The sequence below is a fragment of the Centropristis striata genome, chromosome 13 (assembly GCF_030273125.1).
Source record: "Centropristis striata isolate RG_2023a ecotype Rhode Island chromosome 13, C.striata_1.0, whole genome shotgun sequence".
Taxonomy (NCBI): Eukaryota; Metazoa; Chordata; class Actinopteri; order Perciformes; family Serranidae; genus Centropristis; species Centropristis striata.
In genome coordinates, this window is record NC_081529.1 from 4,765,840 (window position 1) to 4,789,910 (window position 24,071).

Consider the following 24,071-nt stretch of genomic DNA (forward strand, 5'->3'; position numbering starts at 1 on the left):
CCTTAATAATCATTCATTTGAAAATGTATTTTAGTTCAGTTTTGTTTTTTATAAAGGACACAATGAAAATCACTCACAGAACTTATCTTGGAAGGGAGAAGTGTCCAAACTACACAACCTTTCCACTGGGGTGCCTCAAGGATCAGTGCTAGGCCCCCTACTCTTCTCAATTTACACCACCTCACTGGGCAAAATCATCCGCCATCATGGCTTCTCAAACCATTTTTATGCCGATGATACCCAGCTGTTCTTTTCCTTCCCACCAAACGACCCCACAGTCTCGGCCCGCATCTCTGCTTGTCTAGTGGTCCCACCCCGTCCCACATTATATCAGCCAATCAATCTTCAGCTTGGATCCATGCAACTTGTACCCACAAGCTCTGCATGAAACTTGGGTGTCATGATTGACAACCAACTGACCTTCAAGGTTCCTGTATCCTCAATTGCCCAATCTTGTCGATTCGCCCTGTACAACATCAGGAAAATCAGACCAAGCAATCGACACAACTCCTGGTTCAGGCCCTTGTGTTATCCCGCTTAGACTACTGCAACTCGCTACTGGCGGGTCTTCCTGCTGCACCACCAAGCCTCTGCAGATGATCCAGAACGCGGCTGCATGTCTGGTCTTCAACCAGCCCAGGAGAGCACATGTCACTCTCTGCACTGGCCCCCGGTCGCAGCCCGCATCAAATTCAAAGCCTTGTCTCTTGCCTACAAAATAGCAACGGGCACAGCCCCTTGTTATCTGAACTCCTTTGTTCAGATTCACAAACTCTCCCGTCCACTAAGCTCCTCGAGTGAAAGACGTCTGGCTCCTCCACCACTGAAGGCCTCTGCGTCTCAAACCAGACTCCTCTGTAGTGCCCCGGTGGTGGAACCAACTTCCAAACTCCATCCGTTCCACTGAGTCCTTCTCAATCTTTAAGAAGAGACTGAAGACCCAACTCTTTACTGAACACCTTCACTCTTGATCTACACTGATGACTACGACAAGTATCGCACTGACCGATCTTGCGACCTATAAAGCTCTTGAGTCCTAATGGACTCAAACTGAACCCACGGCTCTTACTCTTGCTATGTTTCTTGACTTCATCCTTGCTTGTGTTGTATTACTCTCATTTGTACGTCGCTTTGGATAAAAGCGTCTGCTAAATGACATTGTAGAATTGTAGAAAATCTAATATCCCAACCGTATAAAGTTGGCTATTTAACCGCACATTCAGAATTAAATTCAAATAAACAAGCCTGTGTGGACAAAACATATAATTATATTATTATAATTATAAAAATCTCTTACAGAAATAATGCCATAGTAAGATTAATTTGTTTTCAAAATCAAAAATACTGTCATGATATCAAGTTCAGATGAAAGTAACACTTGGTTCAAAATAGGATCCTGTCTCAACCTCAACAAAACTGAAACGTAAATGAGTCGGATGAGGCCAGTTTTTTTCTCTCTTTTTGACCCCTGAATCCATGGCAACCTCCTCCAAGCAAAGGAAACATAATGACGATGCAGTTTAGTTGCATCGGAACATCATTTATAGGACACCAGGCTGCCTGTCTTTGAGTGGGCAAAAAGCCAATCATAGTTTAGTAAAATGAAATGGCAGCAAGGGTCAGATGGATTTCAGAGGTGTGCCACCCCAGACCCCTCTATGGACTCTCCCCTGGTGTTTACATGATTGTGTGACTAATAGCAGCATTATTGAAACAACAGATGTGAACATTTGTTTCAGTAATTAACTTAAAATATCTGTTTGTATTCAGGTAGGACCCTTTATGTGCATTGACTACTGTTTTCTTGTTGTGCAGCCCTGTATGAATAAATAAACCTAAACATGTCTCAGTTGAATAATCTTTTATTTCAATTTTAGCTTAAAAATATCTGGGATATAAAGACTTTCCTAAAAGAAAAAAAAACTTGACTTTTGCCCTTCAAACCTTGAATTAAAATGTCTTTTCATGTTAGAGATCTAAAATAGGAAAGTGTTTACAGCAGTAAATTGAGTAATTCAACTACCTTTTTTTATGCTTGAATGTGCAATCTCCTCTCTAGGGACAAACAGCGGAAGACAATGCCCAGGTCTTACACAAACCACAGTGTCTCTTAAGTAATAACTTCCACATTCACTTGAGGGGAATTTGTCAATAGGTCTTTGGTGAGCAGCAAGCCATATTAGGATGAACGTTAGTTGGCTTTTCCACCAATATAAATTGGAACACTTCTTTATTTGACAATTATTGTTGTCCTTTCCTGACTCATAGGGGCTATGCGATTGAAAGCTGAACAAAGAGAATATATTTTATGTTCAACTTGATGCAACTTTGTTGTTTATTGGAAATATATACTAATTTTGAATATGTTACCTTCAACACATTTGAGAAAAGTTGGGACAGGTGCATGTACATCACCATTTCTTTTACTGAGGACACTAATCGTTCAAGTTTTGAAAGTGAAATTCTTTCCCATTATTTTTTGGTATAGACTTAAGTTACTCAACAGTCTAGGATCTCACTTTTCGTATTTTGCCATTCAAAATGTGCAACACGTTTTCAATAGGAGACAGGTCTGGACTATTTTCCTTTGAAGCCATTGAGTTGTAACTTGTTCCACACAGAATATGTAAACAGGGACATAACTGAAAAAGATGTTGTCTGAATGGCAGCATGTGTTGTTCCAAAACTTGAATGTATCTTTCAGCATTAATGGTGACTTCATAGATGTGCAAATGACCCATAATGCCATGGGCACTAACACACCCCAATACCATCACAGATGTTGGCTTCTGAACAATCTGAATGGTCCTTTTCCTCTTTAGCCAAGAGCACCGAAAGTAATCCTGAGGGGTCGAAGGTCATCCACTGTTGGTATTCAGTCTTGTCCCTTATGTGCAAAGATTTTCTCCTGATTCTCTGAACCTCTTAATAATGTTCTGGATGAAAGATGGTGAAATCCACAAATTCCTTGCAATTGTTGGTTAGGAAAAGTTGTTCTTCAAATGTTGGATTATTTGCCCATGCAGTTTTTACACAGTGGTGAACCTTCCACCCCATCCCTGCTTGTGAACAACTGAGACTTTTCAAGGACATTAATTTTATTCCCAATCATGGTGGATGGGTCGAATAAACATTGAGTTTCACCCAGGAGAAAGGGGTTCATGTCCCATGGACAAATGCTCATGTGGGTCGTTATGAGTGGTATTGACAAACAACCTATTCTGCCATTTAGGTTGGAGATCTTGTTACACGTAGACACTATAGGTTGGACTGGAGGAGCAGTGGATGAGGCATTCATCCCCCACAGAAATTTTGCAGTAAAAGCCTAAATGTGGTGGCCTTTCATACACTGATCGTAATCATTGCATATTTTATTCACGCTGTGGTGGATTCTGTTAACACAGCCATGTGCTCTTATTTTGAAAGCTACATGTGTTTAGCGACAGAAAGTAATTCATAGGTTAGTAATTAATACTTACAGTGTACAGAGTTTAGCTTTTTGGGATTTAAACAACTTTTTATTGATAAAGACAATGCCCAGGTCTTACACAAACCACAGTGTCTCTTGAGTAATAACTTCCACATTTACTTGAATTCTATCAATAGATCTTTGGTGAGCAGAATGCCATATTAGGATGAATGTTAGTTGGCTTTCCCTCCTATATAAGTAGGAACACTTCTTTAGTTCTTCAGGAATTTCCTGGTCTGCTGCAACCAGCCATGATGCTCCAGGCTGCTGTGTTCAGTGTCCTATTCTGCTCTGTCCACAGTTTTACTAGACAGGTAGGCATTGAGCAGACACTTTAAATCAATGCGACACATCTCTGCTCAAACTCTACTCTGTCTACACTTACATAAAAGCAAATTTTAAAAATGTTCTGTAATTTAGTGTTTCCATTCAAACGTATCTAACTAACTTTTACTTTGTGTGTTATTACAGGCTTCCTTTGAAAAGAGTGAGGAGTCCTCCTGTAAGACATGGCTGCTTCTCAGAAAGGGAAATTTTGCAAATATATTGTCGTACATTATGTAAGTGATAGTTGAACAAACTGTTTCTATTCCACAGGCAACTCCACTGAGGACGATGCTTTCAGTGTCTCTACGCTGATAGAGAAGGCCAACATCAATGTTGGTATGTTCATTTCCATTGCAACTCATGCTTTTCCTTTGGGTTATCATTCCAGCCGCAAATGTAGAGTAAAATATAGAACAAAAATATTCATTAAAACATTGGAAATGGGCGTTCCCGGTGGCGCACCTGGTAGAGCGCGTACCACAGAGGCCCAGTCCTCGTGAGCGGGCGGCCCGGGTTTGAATCCGGCTCAGCGCCCTTTCCCGCATGTCTTCCCCTCTGTCTCCCCCTTTCACTCTCTGTATTCTCAGTAAAAAAATAAAAAAAAAACATTGGAAATGATAGGCTGATAATGCTGGTGTTACAGTACATGCATGGAAGTATTCAGCAGAAATATTGTATTTTTAACAGGACCATCAGTGTGGAAGCAGAGCTTCTATCAGATTGAGATGCCATCAACAGAGCAGTTAAATTAAGAAAATAAAGGCAGTAGGCTCTACAATAAAAATGGAAACATTTTCTTAACATTCTCATAACATTTTTCAGGAAAGAACTTTGATGACCCCCTGGTGATGTTTGGAGACATAGCAGTGCCAACCGGTCTTGAGAATGCTGATCCCTGCACAGCAAGAGGTTGCAAGTGGCCTAGACTCAGTGATGGCAAGGTCTACGTACCCTACCGCATCTCCAACGACTACTGTAAGTCCCAAAGCCAGGACTTTATTAGTGTCCTAAGTGTATTAAGGTTCAGAATTAATCATAAATCATATTTTATTTTACGAGCAGTGGCATTAGAAGTAGTATAATTTGCTGCTTTTTGTAGCAGCAGCAGTAGTAGTATAGTAGCTAGTACTAGTATGAGTAGTAAAATTACTAGTAAAGTGGGAGCACACTTGTAATGATACTAAACCCCTTAATTATGATGGCAGAGTGCATTTGAAGATAAAAGTAAACTAATAGCGTATAATAAACAATACTAAAAAAATGTTTTGTTTTGTTTTGTTTTTAACTGTTAAGCCCAAAGACAGAGACAGGAGATTCGAAAAGCCATGCAGTCCTTTGCTGAGTGTACGTGCATCCGCTTCTTCCCTGTGAAGAGACAGGAAGACTTTCTGGACATCCTGCCTCGCACAGGGTATGGAATGTGCAATGCTCATACTGCATATGTCTGCATAAATATACTCATAGACCTTATACATCAGGTTTCAGAGCAAACACTGTGTCCCAGATCTTGTGAAGCAACGTGGGATACTATCATGGGGCTGCTTTAGCAATTTGACTGTTTGGTGTTTTTTACTGCTCTCTTTCAGGTGTTGGTCATTTGTTGGGCGTCGTGGTGGACGCCAGGAAGTGTCTTTGGAGCGTCCTGGTTGCATTTACGGGCACGTCATCCTACATGTGCTGCTCCATGCCCTGGGCTTCGACCATGAACAGACACGGTCCGACAGGGACCTGCACGTTCGCATCCTGCTGCAGAACGTCAAGTCCGGTGGGTCTGGTTACATAATTATAGCAGAAAAAACTATGGTGCTTTGCTATGTAGTTTGCCATGTCAAGATATACAGACGTAATGGCATCCTTACCAGACAACAAAGTCACACTCTGCACATGCATGTTAGTGCATGTGAGTACCCAGTGTATTAAAAAGTGATGCCAAGGGGTTGTGACTAAGCGTATATATGTGAAAAGTAGGAATGAGAATAAGAGACATGTGAAAACAATCCAGGCCCAGACTCAGAAACCATAGATAGGAGCTGTAAGGCACCTTTAAGCTCTCAAGTCAAAAGGGTTCATTACAAATAAATAGATAAAAAATATGACTTGCCTAAATTAGAAGATTGTGTGAAGTATACAGTAGCTAAGAATGATGTGCTTCAGGATTTCTAGAATGTGAAACCAGATGTACAGATATGTACATGTATGTTTCCAGCAGATAGAAAAATGACCAAATTAGAGCTGTGTGTTTCCCTGCAGGAAAGGAGCACAATTTCGACAAGTTCCAGACCAACAACCTCTGCACTCCTTATGACTACAACTCTGTCATGCACTATGGAAGGTAGCATCTCAGTTCACACTCTAGATCTAATGTACTATAACAATATAATTATAGAATTATGAAATTGTGTAATAAGTAAACACAACTATTTATTTGTAAAGTATAGGTTCATATTTTTCAAGTTTTCAAGAAATGTGAATTTCTCCTTTAATATGTATTCTTTTGGGCCACATGGAGGCAGTGCAAAACCTGTAAACATGTAAACAAGCTGCATACACCATATACATCAGGTGGACACAAAAATGACTATGATAATGGTTTTTCTATGTCTGTCGGATGTGTCAATAGACAACAGTTGGCTGAAGCTGTCCCCACACTAGAGGACGACTGGGTTGATTTTGGTTCAGATTTGTCCCTCCAAACAATCATGGGGTGTTCCATGTTTGAGGCTGGTCTGAACCAATGATCTGTCCAAACCATCCTGTACTGTGAGAGGTCTACAGACATAGTGTTAATGTCATGTAAGCATGTAGCCCTGTTTGAGAGGAACAATAACGTAACATAAATGTGTAAGCTGTTTGAGACCTTCAGTGTGCACCAGACTTATCACATGTAAGCCATAACATATAATACGGTGATATAATTATATCACATTACATCTTTTCAGCTTGGAGTTAATCTGCCCCCAAGTGGCCAAAAGATTCTTACTGCAGCTTTAACCTTGCAGACTGTCAGTACGTCAGTTTTCAGTGGTCATCAAAAGTACAGGTGTACACTTTAGACCTCTCATCACTGCTGTGCATTTGCACCATAGGTATGACTTCTCTGGGAACGGGCAGCCAACCATCATCCCCATCCCTGACGAGAACGTATGCATTGGTAGGGCCAGAAAGATGAGTCCAAATGACATCCTTCGGGTGAACCGCCTTTACTGCAGTAAGGACCATTTTACCATGAAATCTACAATCTCCTCAACTAAACTGCCTTCTTGTATGTACATCTATCTGCCACCTACTGCATATTCTCACCTGTCTTTCTTCATGACTTCCACCTACCAACAGTACTCACTTATACATTTCCTACTAAAAATTGACACCCTAAGTCATGATCATGACCTATGGAGGCTCATGTTGTAACAGTACCATAAAGACATCGAGCAGCTTTTACAGATTTTGCCATCTTTTTGTATTCATGTCAGAGTGGACTGCTGCCAGATCACACCTGGACCCTGTGCAAAGAAACCATTTCCTCTAAATCAAAGTAAGTTGTGGCTTTGGGGATTTTTCAGAACTTGTTATGTACACACTATCATGTAATCTAATAAAAATATAATATTTGGTTCAGCCAAGCTGTGCCTTCTTGTTGTTGTTTTTTAGTAGCTCTTGATTGATTTAAAAAAAAAACTGTTTTTTTTTTTTTCAGCATTTGAATGGATGATTTATAAAGTGTAATTCAAGGCAATATAGGTTGTGAGCAAACCCCGGTGGTGACCGGCATAAGAATTACTCAAAACAATTATGGTTGTGTGCACTGTGTGTGTGTGCACTGTGTGTGTGTGTAGGCCGCGTGCACATTTTTTTTTTGCATATTTTTTCAATATTATTAACAAATTCCCTCTTATTCCAACAGGAAGCCAAAAGGAATTGATGTGATGCTTTATCTTCAAGCAAAAGTTGAAATGCATCTTATGCTTCATGAATGTGCTTTGATCCAGAATTGCATCAAATTAAACTTGTGTGCTATCCTAATTAGAAATGAAAAGTGCCCGATGACCTCATCGCAAATGTACAGTCCCAGTCAAAAGTTCGGGCACACCCTCTCATTCAATTGTTTTTCTTTTTCCCCCCTCAATATTCTTCATTGTATATTAATACTAAAGACATTAAAACTATGATGGGACACATATGGAATTATGTAGTAAAGAAAAAAACAGAATGTTTTATTTTATTCTTCAAAGTAGCCACCAAACCTATTTGGTTTGCCTAAAACTTTTTTACTACATCATTTCATATTTGTTCTCTCATAGTTTTGATGTCTTCAGTATTAATCTACAATGTTGAAAATAATAAAAAAAATAAACAAAAACCATTGAATAGGAAGGTGTGTCCAAACATTTGACTGGTGCTGTATGCTTACATGAATAACTGCTTTTGAGCTTGATTGAATACTCATCATGAATAAAATGCTATTTCACACATCTTGACCTCAGCCTGTGTCTATTTGCTACATATGTACATGTGACTACCTGAAGAGATGTATGTTGTTTAAAAAAATATTTTAGGAAAAACAAGGTGGACATTCATCGAGAAGAACTCAGTGTAAATCTAAACTCAGGTGTTCAGTAATATTTACATTATCTGTCATTCTCACCTTGCCACCTGCTATTGCGATTGACTACAATTAATTTTACACCCCTCTTCACTTCAAATCAATAGCAGCATGGAGATAGAGAAATGAGCCTTTCTGTCTGTATCAGAAAGAAAGAAAAAAAACTGCTGTGTGCAAGTGCAGATAAAAGTAACACAAAATAGTTCAAAATAGGATCCTGTTTCGAAAAATTCAGTTCCTATATAACAAAACTGAAACATAAATGAGTCTATGTTTTGTTCGACGTATGAGGCCAGTTTTTCTTTTCTCTTTTTTACGCCTGCATCCTCCAAGCAAAGGAAACATAATGACCATGCAGTTTAGTTGCATCAGAACATCATTTATAGGGCACCAGGCTGCCTGCCTTTGAGTGAAAAGTAACAGTAATTAACTTAAAAATATCTGTTTGTATTCAGGTAGGACCCTTTACGTGCATTGGCTACTGTTTTCTTGTTGTGCAGCCCTGTGTGAATAAATAAACCTAAACATGCCTCAGTTTATATTGAATTGATAATAAATAATCCTGCATAATTTATAGAATAATGAGGTGACAATGGTGAGCCCACCTGTGTCGTAAGAGCAGTAATTCTCATTCTGCATGGGAAACTATCTGGTGAAGTTTTCATTTTACAAGTCACCCCTTAGATCCAACTGAAGGACCCCTAAAAGGTATCTAGAGCACTGGTGTGCTGTGGGAAAAGTCGCCCTTTTGCACCTTTGCACAATCCATGAATCCATCCTCTGATTTATAAAATGTGCTCCTGTTTATAAATCTGATGCTGTAGAATCTGATGGTTGAATATTCATAACAACCAATAAAACGTGCATAACATTTAAGAGACTTGCTGGTAAATCTAAGACAAGTTTGTCTGTGAATTTTACAAAGCAGAACATGCAATATTGAGACATTTGACATGTCACAAGACAAGGCCGCATTACCTCTATGGACAAATGTTGCTCTCATTGTGAGAAGTTGTTGCAGCAGACTGGATTAAATGAATTTATAACCTGCCTGCAGAAAAAGAAATAAACAAGCTGACAATTCAGAACTGGATTTATTAATTTCCATAACTTAAATATCAAGTGGCTTTTTACAGTGGTTATCACTTTTAATACTTTCTATATACATTAGAAGGCACGTGATATAAACATAGTTTTAAAAGACTTCATTTTCTGTCTTTTTTTATTCTTCATAGTTGTCCTGCAAAGTGTTTTTAATGTGATTTTTATGATTTGTTTATTAATTTAAACAGATGATGGACACATTCATTTACATACTTATGATTGCTATTGTGTGATTTTAAGGTAACAGCGAATATATGAAAAACAATTTGTGATGTGAGTGCAATTCTACAATGCCATGAGGCTTCAGAGAGTTCACACAACACAAGTAAAGATCAAGTCAAAAGACAACACATGAGTTTCCCAAAGTGCTATCAGGCAGTGCATAAGGACAGTGCAAACAGCACATTGTATATGTCAATTGTATATATCTATGTATATATATGTTGAGGAATGAGTCGGATTAAAGATCCAGATCATGTTAGTATGTGATGGTGGTTGAAGTACTTATATATCTCACATACTTAATTAAAAGTAGCAATATTACAGTGAAAAATATTAGTTATAAAAGTTTTATAACTAAATTCAGGAACAAGGACCACGCCTTAACCACACCCAATTTCCACCACCAGTATACTTAAGCAGACCTCATCCGTTCCCTTCCTCTTGGTCTCCGTTTGTTACTTCGCCAGACAGACGACTACCGCACTATGCTAACGGTTAACGATTTCCCCTGCGCCCGCGGCTTTCGCCTCCCGGCAACCCCACCGCCACCAGCTCTCTGTCTCCAGTGGTCCAAGGTGTGCACGCTGTCAGAGACTTTGGAAAGACGCCACCTCTCCCTCGCGCTCACCTCCATCCCACTTGAGATTTACCCGCTCCCACGCCGGCAGCCATGATCGCCTTACCCACACAGCATACCGTCACTCCAACCGTCTCCCGTCTTCCAACCATAGACTGCATAGTCTCCAACATGTCCCTCCAGACCGTAGCCGGTTTAAAGAAAGCCCTCATGGAACATAACATCCCATTCCAACAGCCGGAAAGGAAGGCAAAACTTTTCAACATCTTCTACAACAAATCGCATCCAACCCCCTCCAGCTACCTCAGCTCCACCAAAAACGTTACCCCACGGCCCACTGGTCGCTCCCACCATGGCAAACCAGAGTTACAACAGCAACCAAAATCCTCGATTTCCTACCGCGAGTGGTTTTCCCCCACCTTTTCCCCTCCCTACCCAACCTTACCCCATCACCCAACGGTGGCACAGTTGGTAGTGCTCTCTCCTCACAGCTAGAAGGTCCTGGGTTCGATTCCCGCCAGGACGCTCTGGGCGTTGGAGGCGTGTCCCCACCTCCAAGTCTCCGGTGGCCGTAGCGCTGGTCGGTGTCGGCTAAAGGGCCTTTCTGTGTGGAGTTTGCATGTTCTCCCCGTGTCAGGGGAGACTAACAGGGACCTCTAACAAAAACATGCATTGATCCTCTGGTCGGTTGGGGCACCTGATGGGGGAGAGGAACCGGTGGGAATAACATGATCCTCCCACGCGCTACGTCCCACCGGGGAATCTCCCCCTGTCAGGTGTCAAGAAGTCGTCTGCTAACTCTGCATGTATCGGAGGAAGCATGTGGCCAGTTAAGGGCTCTCCCCCACCCAGGATCATGAAATAGGACAAACTGGGTGATAAATAAAATGGGTTACAAAACATTACATTTACATTTACATAACATTACATTATTTATTAACGTTACATTATCACCATCATATCAGAAAACAGTCCTACCTAAACAGAGCCATGCGTCATCGGACATCCTGATTCGTTCGACGTCAACACCGCTACCCGTGAGTATCCAATCCTCAGAGGATCTGCTTTCCGATCCCCAATCACTGCATTTTACATCCGAGCCATCTCCTCTGCCTCTAGGCCTCTAGGCCTGACCATACCATCAAGATTCTCGGTCACTGGTCTTCTCTTGAATACCTTAATTACATCCGCCAGTCTGATATCAAAATGCCCGTAAGTGCCTTTCGGGTTGAGGCACCTTTTTGGGGTTCCGTGCCAAGGCTTGCCCCACCCACCCAGGTAATCTCCAAGTTATACCTTTGCATCCAACCCTCGGAGGATCCCGGTCCATCATACCGCTTTCTGATCTCAAACATACCCATTCATCCTTCTCAAACATCCTATCCCCCATCACTCCCATCATCCCCATGACCCTTCCCCTGCTTCCCCTCTACTCTCATCTGCTCATCCTCTTCATCTAACATCTCATCCCTTCCCCCTACCCTCCTACTCATTTAGAGTGAGGCCATCTCTATCTCACATAAAACAATTCAAATTCAAAAATCTATTGGTGTGGTTCTTGTTAATGAAACACAAGTGAAGTCCTGCATTAAAAGGCTTACTTAAATAAAAGTACAAAAGTTTTGACATCAAAATATACTCATACCAGAAGTAAAAAGACTTATTATGCAGAATAACCATTTTCATACATATGCTATATCTCATCAATTTAATTTGCAGCTGGTGAAGGTGGGGAAAGCTACAGATACTTAATATAACTGGAGCTATATTAGCCTAACTAGACTTATAGCTTGCCTTACTATCTAAATCTGCAAAGTAACTAGCTTGGCAAAAGGCATGTTGTGGAGGAAAAAGTACAACATTCGCTTCCAAAATGTTGGGGAGTAGAAGTATTATGTAGCATACAATGTTCCTCAATATTAAACTTAAGTCCAGAACTTGAATAAATGTACTTTCAACAACTGATTTTTGATGGATATACCTATTACATGTATGTCATTAAGACCATCTCAGACAATTTTCTTTCTTTTCAATTTTTTCCTATAGTGACAGTCACAGTTCTTGTTTTTGCAAAAAAACAATATGCAACATGCTTCTGCTTTTTACATCAGAAGCATATTGCATATTGCATAAACAAGAACTTCTTTTTTTGCAAGAACAAGAACCCACATTTCACTGGCCTTGGGTAAACATGTGGCCAAGGCTTTTGTAATGCTGCATCTTGCAGGGCTTGCTTTTTTACTTTAATGGCATAAGGATACAAAAAGAATATACACATGATACAAACTCAATTACAAAATGGTTTGGAATAGTTTGTGCATAAAACAAGAGTATGATCATTCCTTTCCTGACACCTGGGCATAGGGGCTATGCGATTGAAAGCTGAACAAAGACAAGATATTTTATGGTTAGATTGATGAAACTTTTGTTGTTTATTAGAAATAAATACTCATTTTTAATATGTTACCTTCAACACATTTGAGAAAAGTTGGGACAGGTGCATGTACATCACCATTTCTTTCATCAACTCTCAGAGAGTGTTTAGGAACTGAGGACACTAATTGTTAAAGTTTTGAAAGTGAAATTCCTTCCCATTATTTTTTGGAATAGACTTAAGTTACTCAACAGTCTGGGATCTCACTTTTCGTATTTTGCCATTCAAAATGCAACACGTTTTCAATGGGAGACAGGTCTGGACCATTTTCCTTTGAAGCCATTGAGTTGTAACTTGTGCCACACAGAATGTGTAAACAGGGACATAACTGAAAAAGATGTTGTCTGGATGGCAGCATGTGTTTTTCCAAAACTTTAATGTATCTTTCAGCATTAATGGTGACTTCACAGATGTGTAAATTACCCATGATGCCATGGGCACTACCACACCGCAATACCATCACAGATTTTGGCTTCTGAACAATCTGGATGGTCCTTTTCCACTTTAGCCAAGAGCACAGAAAGTAATCCTGAGGGGTCGAAGGTCATCCACTGTTGGTTTTCAGTCTTGTCCCTTATGTGCAGAGATTTTCTCCTGATTCTCTGAATCTCTTAATAATATTCTGGATGAAAGTTTTTTACACAGTGGTGAACCTTGCCCCATCCCTGCTTGTGAACAACTGAGACTTTTCAAGGATATCTCTTTTATTCCCAATCATGATGGATGGGTCGATCAAACATCGAGTTTCACCCAGGAGAACAGGGTTCATGTCCCATGTGAAAACGAAAGTAAACAATGTGACCTAGGCACTATTGGTCAAACCACAGTGTCTCTTGAGTAATAACTTCCACATTCACTTGAGTTCTTTCAATAGGTCTTTGGAGAGCAGTATGCCATATTAGGATGAACCTTAGCTGGCTTTCCCACCTATATAAGTAGGAACACTTCTTTAGTTCTTCAGGCATTTGCTGGTCTGCTGCACCTGTCCTATAACCAGACATGATGCTCCAGGCTGCTGTGTTCAGTGTCCTATTCTGCTCTGTTCACAGTTTTACTATACAGGTAGGCATTGAGCAGACACTTTAAATCAATGTCGACACATCTCTGCTCAAACTCTACTCTGTCTACACTTACATAAAAACATTTTTTTCAAATGTTTCTGTAATTCAGTGGTTTTCATTCAAACGTATCTAACTAACTTTTACTTTGTGTCTTATTACAGGCTTCCCTTGAAAAGAGTGAGGAGTCCTCCTGTAAGACATGGCTGCTTCTCAGAAAGGGAAATTCTGTAAATATATTGTTGTACATTATGTAAGTGATAGTTGAACTAACTGTTTCTATTAAACAGGCAACACCATTGAGGACGATGCTTTCAGTGTCTCCACGCTGATAGAGAAGGCCAACATCAATGTTGGTATGTTCATTTCCATTGCAACTCATGCTTTTCCTTTGGGTTATCATTCCAACCACAAATGTAGAGTAAAATATAGAAGAAAAATATTCATTAAAACATTGGAAATGATAGGCTGATAATGCTGGTGTTACAGTACATGCATGAAAGTATTTAGCAGAAATATTGTATTTTTAACAGGACCATCAATGTGGAAGCAGAGCTTCTATCAGATTGAGATGCCATCAACAGAGCAGTTAAATTAAGAAAATAAAAGGCAGTAGGCTCTACAATAAAAATGGAAACATTTTCTTAAAATTCTCAAAATATTTTTCAGGAAAGAACTTTGATGACCCCCTGGTGATGTTTGGAGACATAGCAGTGCCAACCGGTCTTGAGAATGCTGATCCCTGCACAGCAAGACGTTGCAAGTGGCAAAAATACAATGATGGCAAGGTCTACGTACCCTACCGCATCTCCGACGACTACTGTAAGTCCCAAAGCCAGGACTTTATTAGCTTCCTAAGTGTGTTAGTGTTCAGAATCAATCATAAATCATATTATTTTTTACGAGCAGTAGTAGAAGGCTAATAGTAGCATTAAATAGTAGCCTTGTATGTTGTAGCAGTAGTTGTAGTGGTGTTAATTACCATCAGTAGAAGTATTCTAGAAGTAGTAGTGGAAGTAAAGGTAAAAGTTACAAAAGCTGTAGCAATATAGTAGTAGTAGTATAGTAGGGCAGTCGAAGTAATAGTAGTGGTACGTTTAGTATTAGCAGGAGTAATAACACCAGTATAGCAATAGCAGCAGCAGTAGTAATTATAGTAACACAATATCTAGCAAAATAGCATTAGCAATTGTAGTTGTAGTGGTGATAAATTGCAGTATAATAGTAGTGGTAGTATTAAAGGTAGTAACAATACTAGAAAAAGCATTAGCAAGTAGTTAGCAGTATAATAGAGCGCCACAGGAATGGGTTCTTTAACCCGGAAGTTCTAGCATCATGGGGTCTAAACGTCTAAAAACTCAAATCTAATGAGGATTTTGAATGGGTTTTTGGTTAGATGCCTGAAATAACGTCTGTGGTTAACACAAGCTTAAGAGATGTTTGCGTTTTCTTGTATGAAATAAAATATATTAGTAAATAACCCCACAAAGTTTTTACATGTCCTTAAAAAGGCGGTTGCTACCAAGTGGCTAAATGAGACTACAATGGTTGTCAGGGACATTAAACATCATCATGCAGCACATGGATGGGATCTCTCTCACTAGTCCGCCTCACAGCCTCTATTCATGTTTTTCAGTGCTCTTGCCAACTCTTGTAGATTGTAAATTATGTTAATAAACAACTTATTAGGCTCCGGATTCGCTAGCTTGTTAAAACCACTGGTTAGCGTGTATGAGATAACGAATGTGACGTTCCAAGTCATGCAACCGTGGTGTAGTTAACTGAAGCATAACGTTAGCTTTTTACTTTCATCGGCTGCATTACGGATATAAACATAAAAGAAGTTGTGTTAAATTGTGAAGATCATCCTGCTGAAAAAAGCGCGTCAGCATCAGAAATGTGTGTTTGCCACAGATATTATTTCTGCAATGATCCAAAATCCAATGTAAAAATATGTCATTTCATTTGCTCTCTATTGTAGTGGTAACTATTATAAAAATTTGGAACAAAACTAGCAATAGCATTAGCAATAGTTGTAGTGGTAGTACTTAACAAGATAGTAGTAGTAATAGCTATAGTAGTAGTAGCATTTGAAGATAAAAGTAAACTAATATATTAAATAATACTTAAAAATGTTTTGTTTTGGTTTTTAACTGTTAAGCCCAAAGACAGAGACAGGAGATTATGCAAGGCATGCAGTCCTTTGCTGAGTGTACCTGCATCCGCTTCTTCCCTGTGAACAGAGAGGAAGACTTTCTGGACATCCTGCCTCGCACAGGGTATGGAATGTGCAATGCTCATACTGCATATGTCTGCATAAATATACTCATAGACCTTCTACATCAGGTTTCAGAGCAAACACTGTGTCCCAGATCTTGTGAAGCAATGTGGGATACTATCATGGGGCTGCTTTAGCAGTTTGACTGTTTGGTGTTTTTTTACTGCTCTCTTTCAGGTGTTGGTCATTTGTTGGGCGTCGTGGTGGACGCCAGGAAGTGTCTTTGGAGCGTCCTGGTTGCATTCACCGGCACGTCATCCAACACGAGCTGCTCCATGCCCTGGGCTTCCAACATGAACAGTCACGGTCCGACAGGGACCAGCATGTTCGCATCCTGCTGCAGAACGTCGAGTCCGGTGGGTCTGGTTACATAATTATGGCAGAAAAAACTATGATGCTTTGCTATGCAGTTTGCCATGTCAAGATATACAGACGTAAAAGCATCCTTACCAGACAACAAAGTCACACTCTGCACATGCATGTTAGTGCATGTGAGTACCCAGTGTATTAAAATGTGAAGCTGTTAAGCACCTTTAAGCTCTCAAGTCAAAAAGTTTAATTACAAATAAATAAATAAACAATATGACTTGCCTAAATCAGAAGATTGTGTGAAGTTTACAGTAGCTAAGAATGATGTGCTTCAGGATTTCCAGAATGAGAAACCAGATGTTCAGATATAGTGACATGTTTGTTTCCAGCAGATAGAAAATTACCTTGTTTTGACTGACAATAACTGTAATAAAACAGAGACCAAATTAGAGCTGTGTGTTTCCCTGCAGGAAAGGAGCACGCTTTCGACAAGGTCCAGACCAACAACCTCAACACTCCCTATGACTACAACTCTGTCATGCACTATGGAAGGTAGCATCTCAGTTCACACTCTAGATCTAATGTACTATAACAATATAATTATAGAATTATGAAATTGTGTAATATTCGTTCATATTTTTCAAGTTTTAAAGAGATGTGAATTTCTCCTTTAATATGTATTCTTTTGGGCCACATGGAGGCAGTGCACCATCTGTAAACATGTAAACAAGCTGCATACACCATATACATCAGGTGGACACAAAAATGACTATGATAATGTTTTTTCTATGTCTGTCGGATGTGTCAATAGACAACAGTTGGCTGAAGCTGTCCCCACACTAGAGGACGACTGGGTCGATTTTGGTTCAGATTTGTCCCTCCAAACAATCATGGGGTGTTCCATGTTTGAGGCTCGTCTGAACCAATGATCTGTCCAAACCATCCTGTACTGTGAGAGGTCTACAGACATAGTGTTAATGTCATGTAAGCATGTAGCCCTGTTTGAGACGAACAATAACGTAACAAATAAATGTATAAGCTGTTTGAGACCTTCAGTGTGCACCAGACTTATCACATGTAACCCAGAACATATAATAAGGTGATATAATTATTTCACATTACATCTTTTCAGCTTGGAGTTAATCTGCTCCCAAGTGGCCAAAAGATTCTTACTGCAGCTTTAACCTTGCAGACTGTCAGTACGTCAGTTTTCAGTGGTCATCAAAAGTACAGGTGTACACTTTAGACCTCTCATCACTGCTGTGCATTTGCACCATAGGGATGCATTCTCTCGGAACGGGCAGCCAACCATCATCCCCATCCCTGACGAGAACGTATGCATTGGTAGGGCCACAAAGATGAGTCCAAATGACATCCTTCGGGTGAACCGCCTTTACTGCAGTAAGTACCATTTTACCATGAAATCTACAATCTCCTCAACTAAACTGCCTTCTTGTCTGTACATCTATCAGCCGCCTACTGCATATTCTCACCTGTCATGACTTCCACCTACCAACAGTACTCACTTATACTCTTCCTACTAAAAATTGACACCCTAAGTCATGATCATGACCCATGGAGGCTCATGTTGTAACAGTACCATAGAGACATCAAGCAGCTTTTACAGATTTTTCCATCTTTTTGTATTCATGTCAGGTTCGACTGCTGCCAGATCACACCTGGACCCTGTGCAAAGAAACCATTTCCTCTAAATCAAAGTAGGTTGTGGTTTTGGGGATTTTTTAGAACTTGTTATGTACACACTATCATGTAATCTAATAAAAATACTAGGCCTGTAAACAGGACTGAACGGGACCGAGCCGAGTGGAGCCGTCGGGGGAGGCCAAGTCGGCGGAGGCCACGTCGGGCGCGGCGATGTGGGCTCAGTCCCTATGCGTACCAAATGGCGTGTCTCCTAACACTGTGCTCGGGGTAGGGGTAAAACATTTTACTTGCTGTAGCCAGCAGGGGGCGCTATGACTGTGTGTCAATATATACATGTGGGTGTGTTTTGGGCTGGCCCCTAATCACATGTGTGAAATTTGGGACAGATTGGAGAATGTATGGTCAAGTTATCCAGTCTGGTGTTAGATGGCGAGACGCCATATTTTGCCGGCATGCCACGCCCACATAGTGTGACCATCGGTAAAGCTTTGAATAACTTTTGATCCTAAAGGCCTTGTGATGGTACTGACCAAGTTTGAAGTCGATCGGGTAAAATCTGTAGGAGTAGTTCGTTAAAGTATGCGACGTCGAAAAACGCTGAATGATGCGATATTCAAACCAAGATGGCGGACTTCCTGTTGGGTTTGAGGTATGGCTCCAAGAGGCTTTTTGGTGCGTCTCCACCTGATTCATGTGTGTACCAAATGTCGTGTCTCTACGTGAAACCTAGTGCTGGGGCTAGGTGTAATACATGTAAGTTCCTGTAGCCAGCGGGGGGCGCTGTGTCTGTGGGTCAATATTGACACGTGGGTGTGTTCAAGGCTAGCCCCTCATCACGTGTGAGAAATTTGAGACGGATTGGACAATGTATGGTCAAGTTATCCAGTCTGGTGTTAGATGGCGAGACGGCATATTTTGCCGCCATGTCACGGCCACACATTGTGAATGTCAGTAAAGGTCTTGATATGTTGTGTTCCCCAAGGCCTTGTGATGGTACTGACCAAGTTTGAAGTCAATGTGATTAAATCTGTTGGAGGAGTTATGTAAAGTATGCAAGGTGGCCATTTTATGAAAGGGGGCGTGGATTAAGCATAAGGGGCGGGGTTTTATGAAAAATTGTTATGTAGAAGTGTTACGGGCTGGACTGTGATAAAGCATGAGAAATTTGGAGCAGATGGGACAAAGTATGTAAAAGTTATAAAGATCTGTTGTTTTATGGCGAGACGCCATATTTTGCCGCCATGCCACGCCCACATAGTGTGACTGGCGGTAACGTTTTCAATAACTTTTGATCCCAAAGGCCTTGTGATGGTACTGACCAAGTTTGAAGAGAATTGGGTAAAATCTGTAGGAGGAGTTCATTAAAGTATGCGACCTGGAAATGGCAAAAATTCCATATTCGATCCAAGATGGCCAACTTCCTGTACGTTTTAGGACATGGCTTTCACTGACTTTTTGGTGCGTCTTCCCATGATACACGTATGTACCAAATTTCGTGCGTCTCCGACAAACCAGTGGGAGGATATGAAATGTAGGGGGCGCTAGTGAGTCATTTTGCCACGCCCATTCCCGCGAATACTAGAATACGTAAATTTACTGGGAGATTGACGTATATTCCAAAAACGGTGAGTTTTTGAATATGATAAAGCCCCCAAAAAGGCGATTTACTTTTGGTATGAATAATAATAGACGGACCAATTACAATAGGGTCCTCGCACCTTCGGTGCTCGGTCCCTAATAATATTTGGTTCAGCCAAGCTGTGCATTCTGTCTTTAGATGGAAATGTCCCTCTGTTTGTTTTTTAGTAGCTCTTATTCATTGATTTTTAAAACAATTATGGTTATGTCAAAGTAGTCTTAAGCACTGTGTGTGTGTGTGTGTGTGTGTGTGTGTGTGTGTGTGTGTGTGTATGTAGGCCGCGTGCACATTTTTGCATATTTTTTCAATATTATTAACAAATTCCCTCTTATTCCAACAGGAAGCCAAAAGGAATTGATGCGATGCTTTATCTTCAAGCAAAACTTGAAATGCATCTTATGCTTAATGAATGTGCTTTGATCCAGAATTTGATTAAATTAGCTTGTGTGCTATCCTAATTAGAAATGAAAAGTGCCCGATGACCTCATCGCAAATGTACAGTCCCAGTCAAAAGTTGGGCACACCCTCTCATTCAATGGTTTTTCTTTTTTTACCTAAATATTCTACATTGTATATTAATACTGAAGACATTAAAACTATGATGGGACACATATGGAATTATGTAGTAAAGAAAAAAACAGAATGTTTTATTTTATTCTTCAAAGTAGCCACCAAACCTATTTGGTTTGCCTAAAACTTTTTTACTACATCATTTCATATTTGTTCTCTCATAGTTTTGATGTCTTTTGTATTAATTTACAATGTTGAAAATAATAAAAAATAAACAAAAACCACTGAATGAGAAGGTGTGTCCAAACATTTGACTGGTGCTGTATACTTACATGAATAACTGCTTTTGAGCTTGATTGAATACTCATCATGAATAAAATGCTATTTCATGCATCTTGACCTCAGCCTGTGTCTATTTGCTACATATGTACATGTGTCTACCTGAAGAGATGTATGTTGTACCAGCATTCACCACAACAAAATGTTTTAGGAAAAACAAGGTGGACATTCATCGAGAAGAACTCAGTGTAAATCTAAACTCAGGTGTTTTAACAAGTTGCGATAGACCCCTCTTCACTTCAAATCAATAGCAGCATGGAGATAGAGAAATGAGCCTTTCTGTCTGTATCAGAAAGAAAGAAAAAAAACTGCTGTGTGCAAGTGCAAATAAAAGTAACACTTGGTTCAAAATAGGATCCTGTTTCAACCTTCTAAAAATTCAGTTCCTATATAACAAAACTGAAACATAAATGAGTCTATGTTTTGTTCGACGTATGAGGCCAGTTTTTCTTTTCTCTTTTTGACGCCTGCATCCTCCAAGCAAAGGAAACATAATGACCATGCAGTTTAGTTGCATCGGAACATCATTTATAGGACACCAGGCTGCCTGTCTTTGAGTGAAAAGTAACAGTAATTAACTTAAAAATATCTGTTTGTATTCAGGTAGGACCCTTTACGTGCATTGGCTACTGTTTTCTTGTTGTGCAGCCCTGTGTGAATAAATAAACCTAAACATGCCTCAGTTTATATTGAATTGATAATAAATAATCCTGCATAATTGACAGAATAATGAGGTGACAATGGTGAGCCCACCTGTGTCGTAAGAGCAGTAATTCTCATTCTGCATGGGAAACTATCTGGTGAAGTTTTCATTTTACAAGTCACCCCTTAGATCCAACTGAAGGACCCCTAAAAGGTATCTAGAGCACTGGTGTGCTGTGGGAAAAGTCGCCCTTTTGCACCTTTGCACAATCCATGAATCCATCTTCTGATTTATAAAATGTGCTCCTGTTTATAAATCTGATGCTGGAGAATCTGATGGTTGAATATTCATAACAACCAATAAAACGTGCATAACATTTAAGAGACTTGCTGGTAAATCTCAGACAAGTTTGTCTGTGAATTCTACAAAGCAGAACATGCAATATTGAGACATTTGACATGTCACAAGACAAGGCCGCATTACCTCTATGGACAAATGTTGCTCTCATTGTGAGAAGTTGTTGCAGCAGACTGGATTAAATGAATTTATAACCTGCCTGCAAAAAAAAACACATAAACAAGCTGACAATTCAGAACTGGATCTATTAATTTAACTTAAATATCAAGTGGCTTTTTATAGTGGTTGTCACTTTAAATACTTTCTATATACATTAGAAGGCACGTGATATAAACATAGTTTTAAAAGACTTCATTTTCTGTCTTTTTTTATTCTTCATAGTTGTCTTGCAAAGTGTTTTTAATGTGATTTTTATGATTTGTTTATTAATTTAAACAGATGATGGACACATTCATTTACATACTTATGATTGCTATTGTGTGATTTTAAGATAACAGCGAATATATGAAAAACAATTTGTGATGTGAGTACAATTCTACAATGCCATGACGCTTCAGAGAGTTCACACAACACAAGTAAAGATCAAGTCAAAAGACAACACATGAGTTTCCCAAAGTGCTATCAGGCAGTGCATAAGGACAGTGCAAACAGCACATTGTATATGTCAATTGTATATATATATATATATATATATATATTATGGCATGCCGTTCAGGAAATTAATCTTTGAATATATTGAATGAACTCTCGAATATATGGAATGAACCTTGAATATATATAATGAATTCTCGAATATATGGAATGAACCTTGAATATATATAATGAATTCTGGAATATATGGAATGAACCTTGAATATATATAATGAATTCTCGAATATATGGAATGAACCTTGAATATATATAATGAATTCTCGAATATATGGAATGAACCTTGAATATATATAATGAATTCTCGAATATATGGAATGAACCTTGAATATATGGAATGAACCTTGAATATATATAATGAATTCTCGAATATATGGAATGAACCATGAATATATATAATGAATTCTCGAATATATGGAATGAACCTTGAATATATATAATGAATTCTCGAATATATGGAATGAACCTTGAATATATATAATGAAACTTGACTGACGTCATCAAGGCACTGCCATCTTGTATTTTGCTGCCGCAATAAGTGAGCATGAGTCAGTCTGGGAACTTTGTGGCAGCAACACTGACCAATGAGGACATTATCAACTTATTGTCAAGTGCTTGTATGGGCCACAATCCTCCCGATAGTACCCGTACCCAATACAGTTCTCCTGACGAAGAAGTTCGCTCCCTTTTTAATCTTTTTAATTAGTTCCTCACTCATTAATATGACGGCGGACAGACGGGAAAATAAAAGTCCCGTCAAAATAAAAGTAGCGTTATCAAGCACAATAAAGAAAAGAAAAAAACACTTATCATCATGCACTAGTATAGGCTACTGTTCTCTTTCTACACCCAGGCATGGTTCACATTTATTTTAGTCAGTCAGTTTAGTCATACATAATTATTATTGATTATTAATTATAATCATAACTAATGCCATGGAAGCTATAGCTATGAAAGAGTTTGTTTACTTAACTTTTTTTTTTTTTTCAATATAAATGAAGTAGGACATCAAAAGATTCCCTTTGATTAGATAGGCTAAAGCACACTCAGAACATTGTCATATCATTTAATTACAGCAATAAGCGGCGGGTGAGCCTGACGTTTGGGAAGGCTATCTGACCACATATTATACAGAGCAACGGGTCGCCGGTGCTGCTGATCGCTTCTGAAGTACTTTTACGTTGCTTATCTCATCACCATGGCAACGCAGCAGCTGCATCATAATAAATCCCTGGAATATGGGGGAAGCTTGCTCGCGATCGCAGCTCCTTTGATGAGAAGGTGTACAGAGCACAAAGCTCAGAGCCGGACAATAACCGGACAATAACACCAGTTAACTCCGACCGGGGCAAAAGGTTTTGTTGAGCCGGAACATGAACACAGAGCCTGGTTGAGTCTCCTCCGATCAACTTTTTATGTAATAACTGCGCCAGCCTGTGGCTAAACATCAGCACTGAAGCGATAACTTCACAAGTTCTCATTTTCAATTAATATTAACAGTAACACTATTATTATGATTTGAAGCCGTGTCAGTTTTGACTGTGCGTGATGGGGACCTCTGCTTGTGACTTTATAGATGCTCTTTATTTAGGCAGGGAACGTAATTCAAGTGGAAGTTTATTTTAATCAAGTGAAACTATAAGAGCTGGTTCTTTGGGAGAACGTGATACATAATTAGGCTATTATTATTTTAGTGTGTGAATGCACATAGAGCTATTGACAACGCGTTGCCATGGTGATGAGATAAGCAACGTAAAAGTACTTCAGAAGCGATCAGCAGCACCGGCCACCCGTTGCTCTGTATAATATGTGGTCAGATAGCCTTCCCAAACGTCAGGCTCACCCGCCGCCTATTGCTGTAATTAAATGATATGACAATGTTCTGAGTGTGC

At 39.6% G+C, this 24,071-nt stretch overlaps 2 protein-coding genes across 2 annotated transcripts; both read left to right on the forward strand.

Annotated features, from left to right (window-relative positions):
- Window positions 1-3,715: 3,715 nt before the first annotated feature.
- On the forward strand, window positions 3,716-7,861 carry LOC131984074 (high choriolytic enzyme 1-like). The gene is made up of 10 exons (XM_059348946.1): window positions 3,716-3,783; window positions 3,941-3,971; window positions 4,067-4,132; window positions 4,619-4,771; window positions 5,090-5,207; window positions 5,383-5,561; window positions 6,047-6,128; window positions 6,883-7,004; window positions 7,267-7,328; window positions 7,698-7,861. Exons 1-9 carry the CDS (start codon window positions 3,721-3,723, stop codon window positions 7,320-7,322), a joined length of 870 nt encoding a protein of 289 aa, XP_059204929.1. The 5' UTR covers window positions 3,716-3,720; the 3' UTR covers window positions 7,323-7,328; window positions 7,698-7,861.
- A 5,871-nt stretch (window positions 7,862-13,732) lies between these two features.
- On the forward strand, window positions 13,733-20,187 carry LOC131984073 (high choriolytic enzyme 1-like). The gene is made up of 10 exons (XM_059348945.1): window positions 13,733-13,795; window positions 13,956-13,986; window positions 14,082-14,147; window positions 14,461-14,613; window positions 15,953-16,070; window positions 16,247-16,425; window positions 16,849-16,930; window positions 17,658-17,779; window positions 18,035-18,096; window positions 20,023-20,187. Exons 1-9 carry the CDS (start codon window positions 13,733-13,735, stop codon window positions 18,088-18,090), a joined length of 870 nt encoding a protein of 289 aa, XP_059204928.1. The 3' UTR covers window positions 18,091-18,096; window positions 20,023-20,187.
- Window positions 20,188-24,071: the final 3,884 nt, after the last annotated feature.

What these genes read in the sequence shown, in the direction of transcription:
- LOC131984074 (XM_059348946.1), top strand. Translation starts at nt 3,721, where the DNA reads ATGATGCTCCAGGCTGCTGTGTTCAGTGTCCTATTCTGCTCTGTCCAC. An exon ending in GACATCCTGCCTCGCACAGG is followed by an intron (nt 5,208 to 5,382) that starts GTATGGAATGTG and finishes GCTCTCTTTCAG; the next exon opens with GTGTTGGTCATTTGTTGGGC. An exon ending in GCTGCAGAACGTCAAGTCCG is followed by an intron (nt 5,562 to 6,046) that starts GTGGGTCTGGTT and finishes GTTTCCCTGCAG; the next exon opens with GAAAGGAGCACAATTTCGAC.
- LOC131984073 (XM_059348945.1), top strand. Translation starts at nt 13,733, where the DNA reads ATGATGCTCCAGGCTGCTGTGTTCAGTGTCCTATTCTGCTCTGTTCAC. An exon ending in GAAGGCCAACATCAATGTTG is followed by an intron (nt 14,148 to 14,460) that starts GTATGTTCATTT and finishes AATATTTTTCAG; the next exon opens with GAAAGAACTTTGATGACCCC. An exon ending in CCGCATCTCCGACGACTACT is followed by an intron (nt 14,614 to 15,952) that starts GTAAGTCCCAAA and finishes TTAACTGTTAAG; the next exon opens with CCCAAAGACAGAGACAGGAG.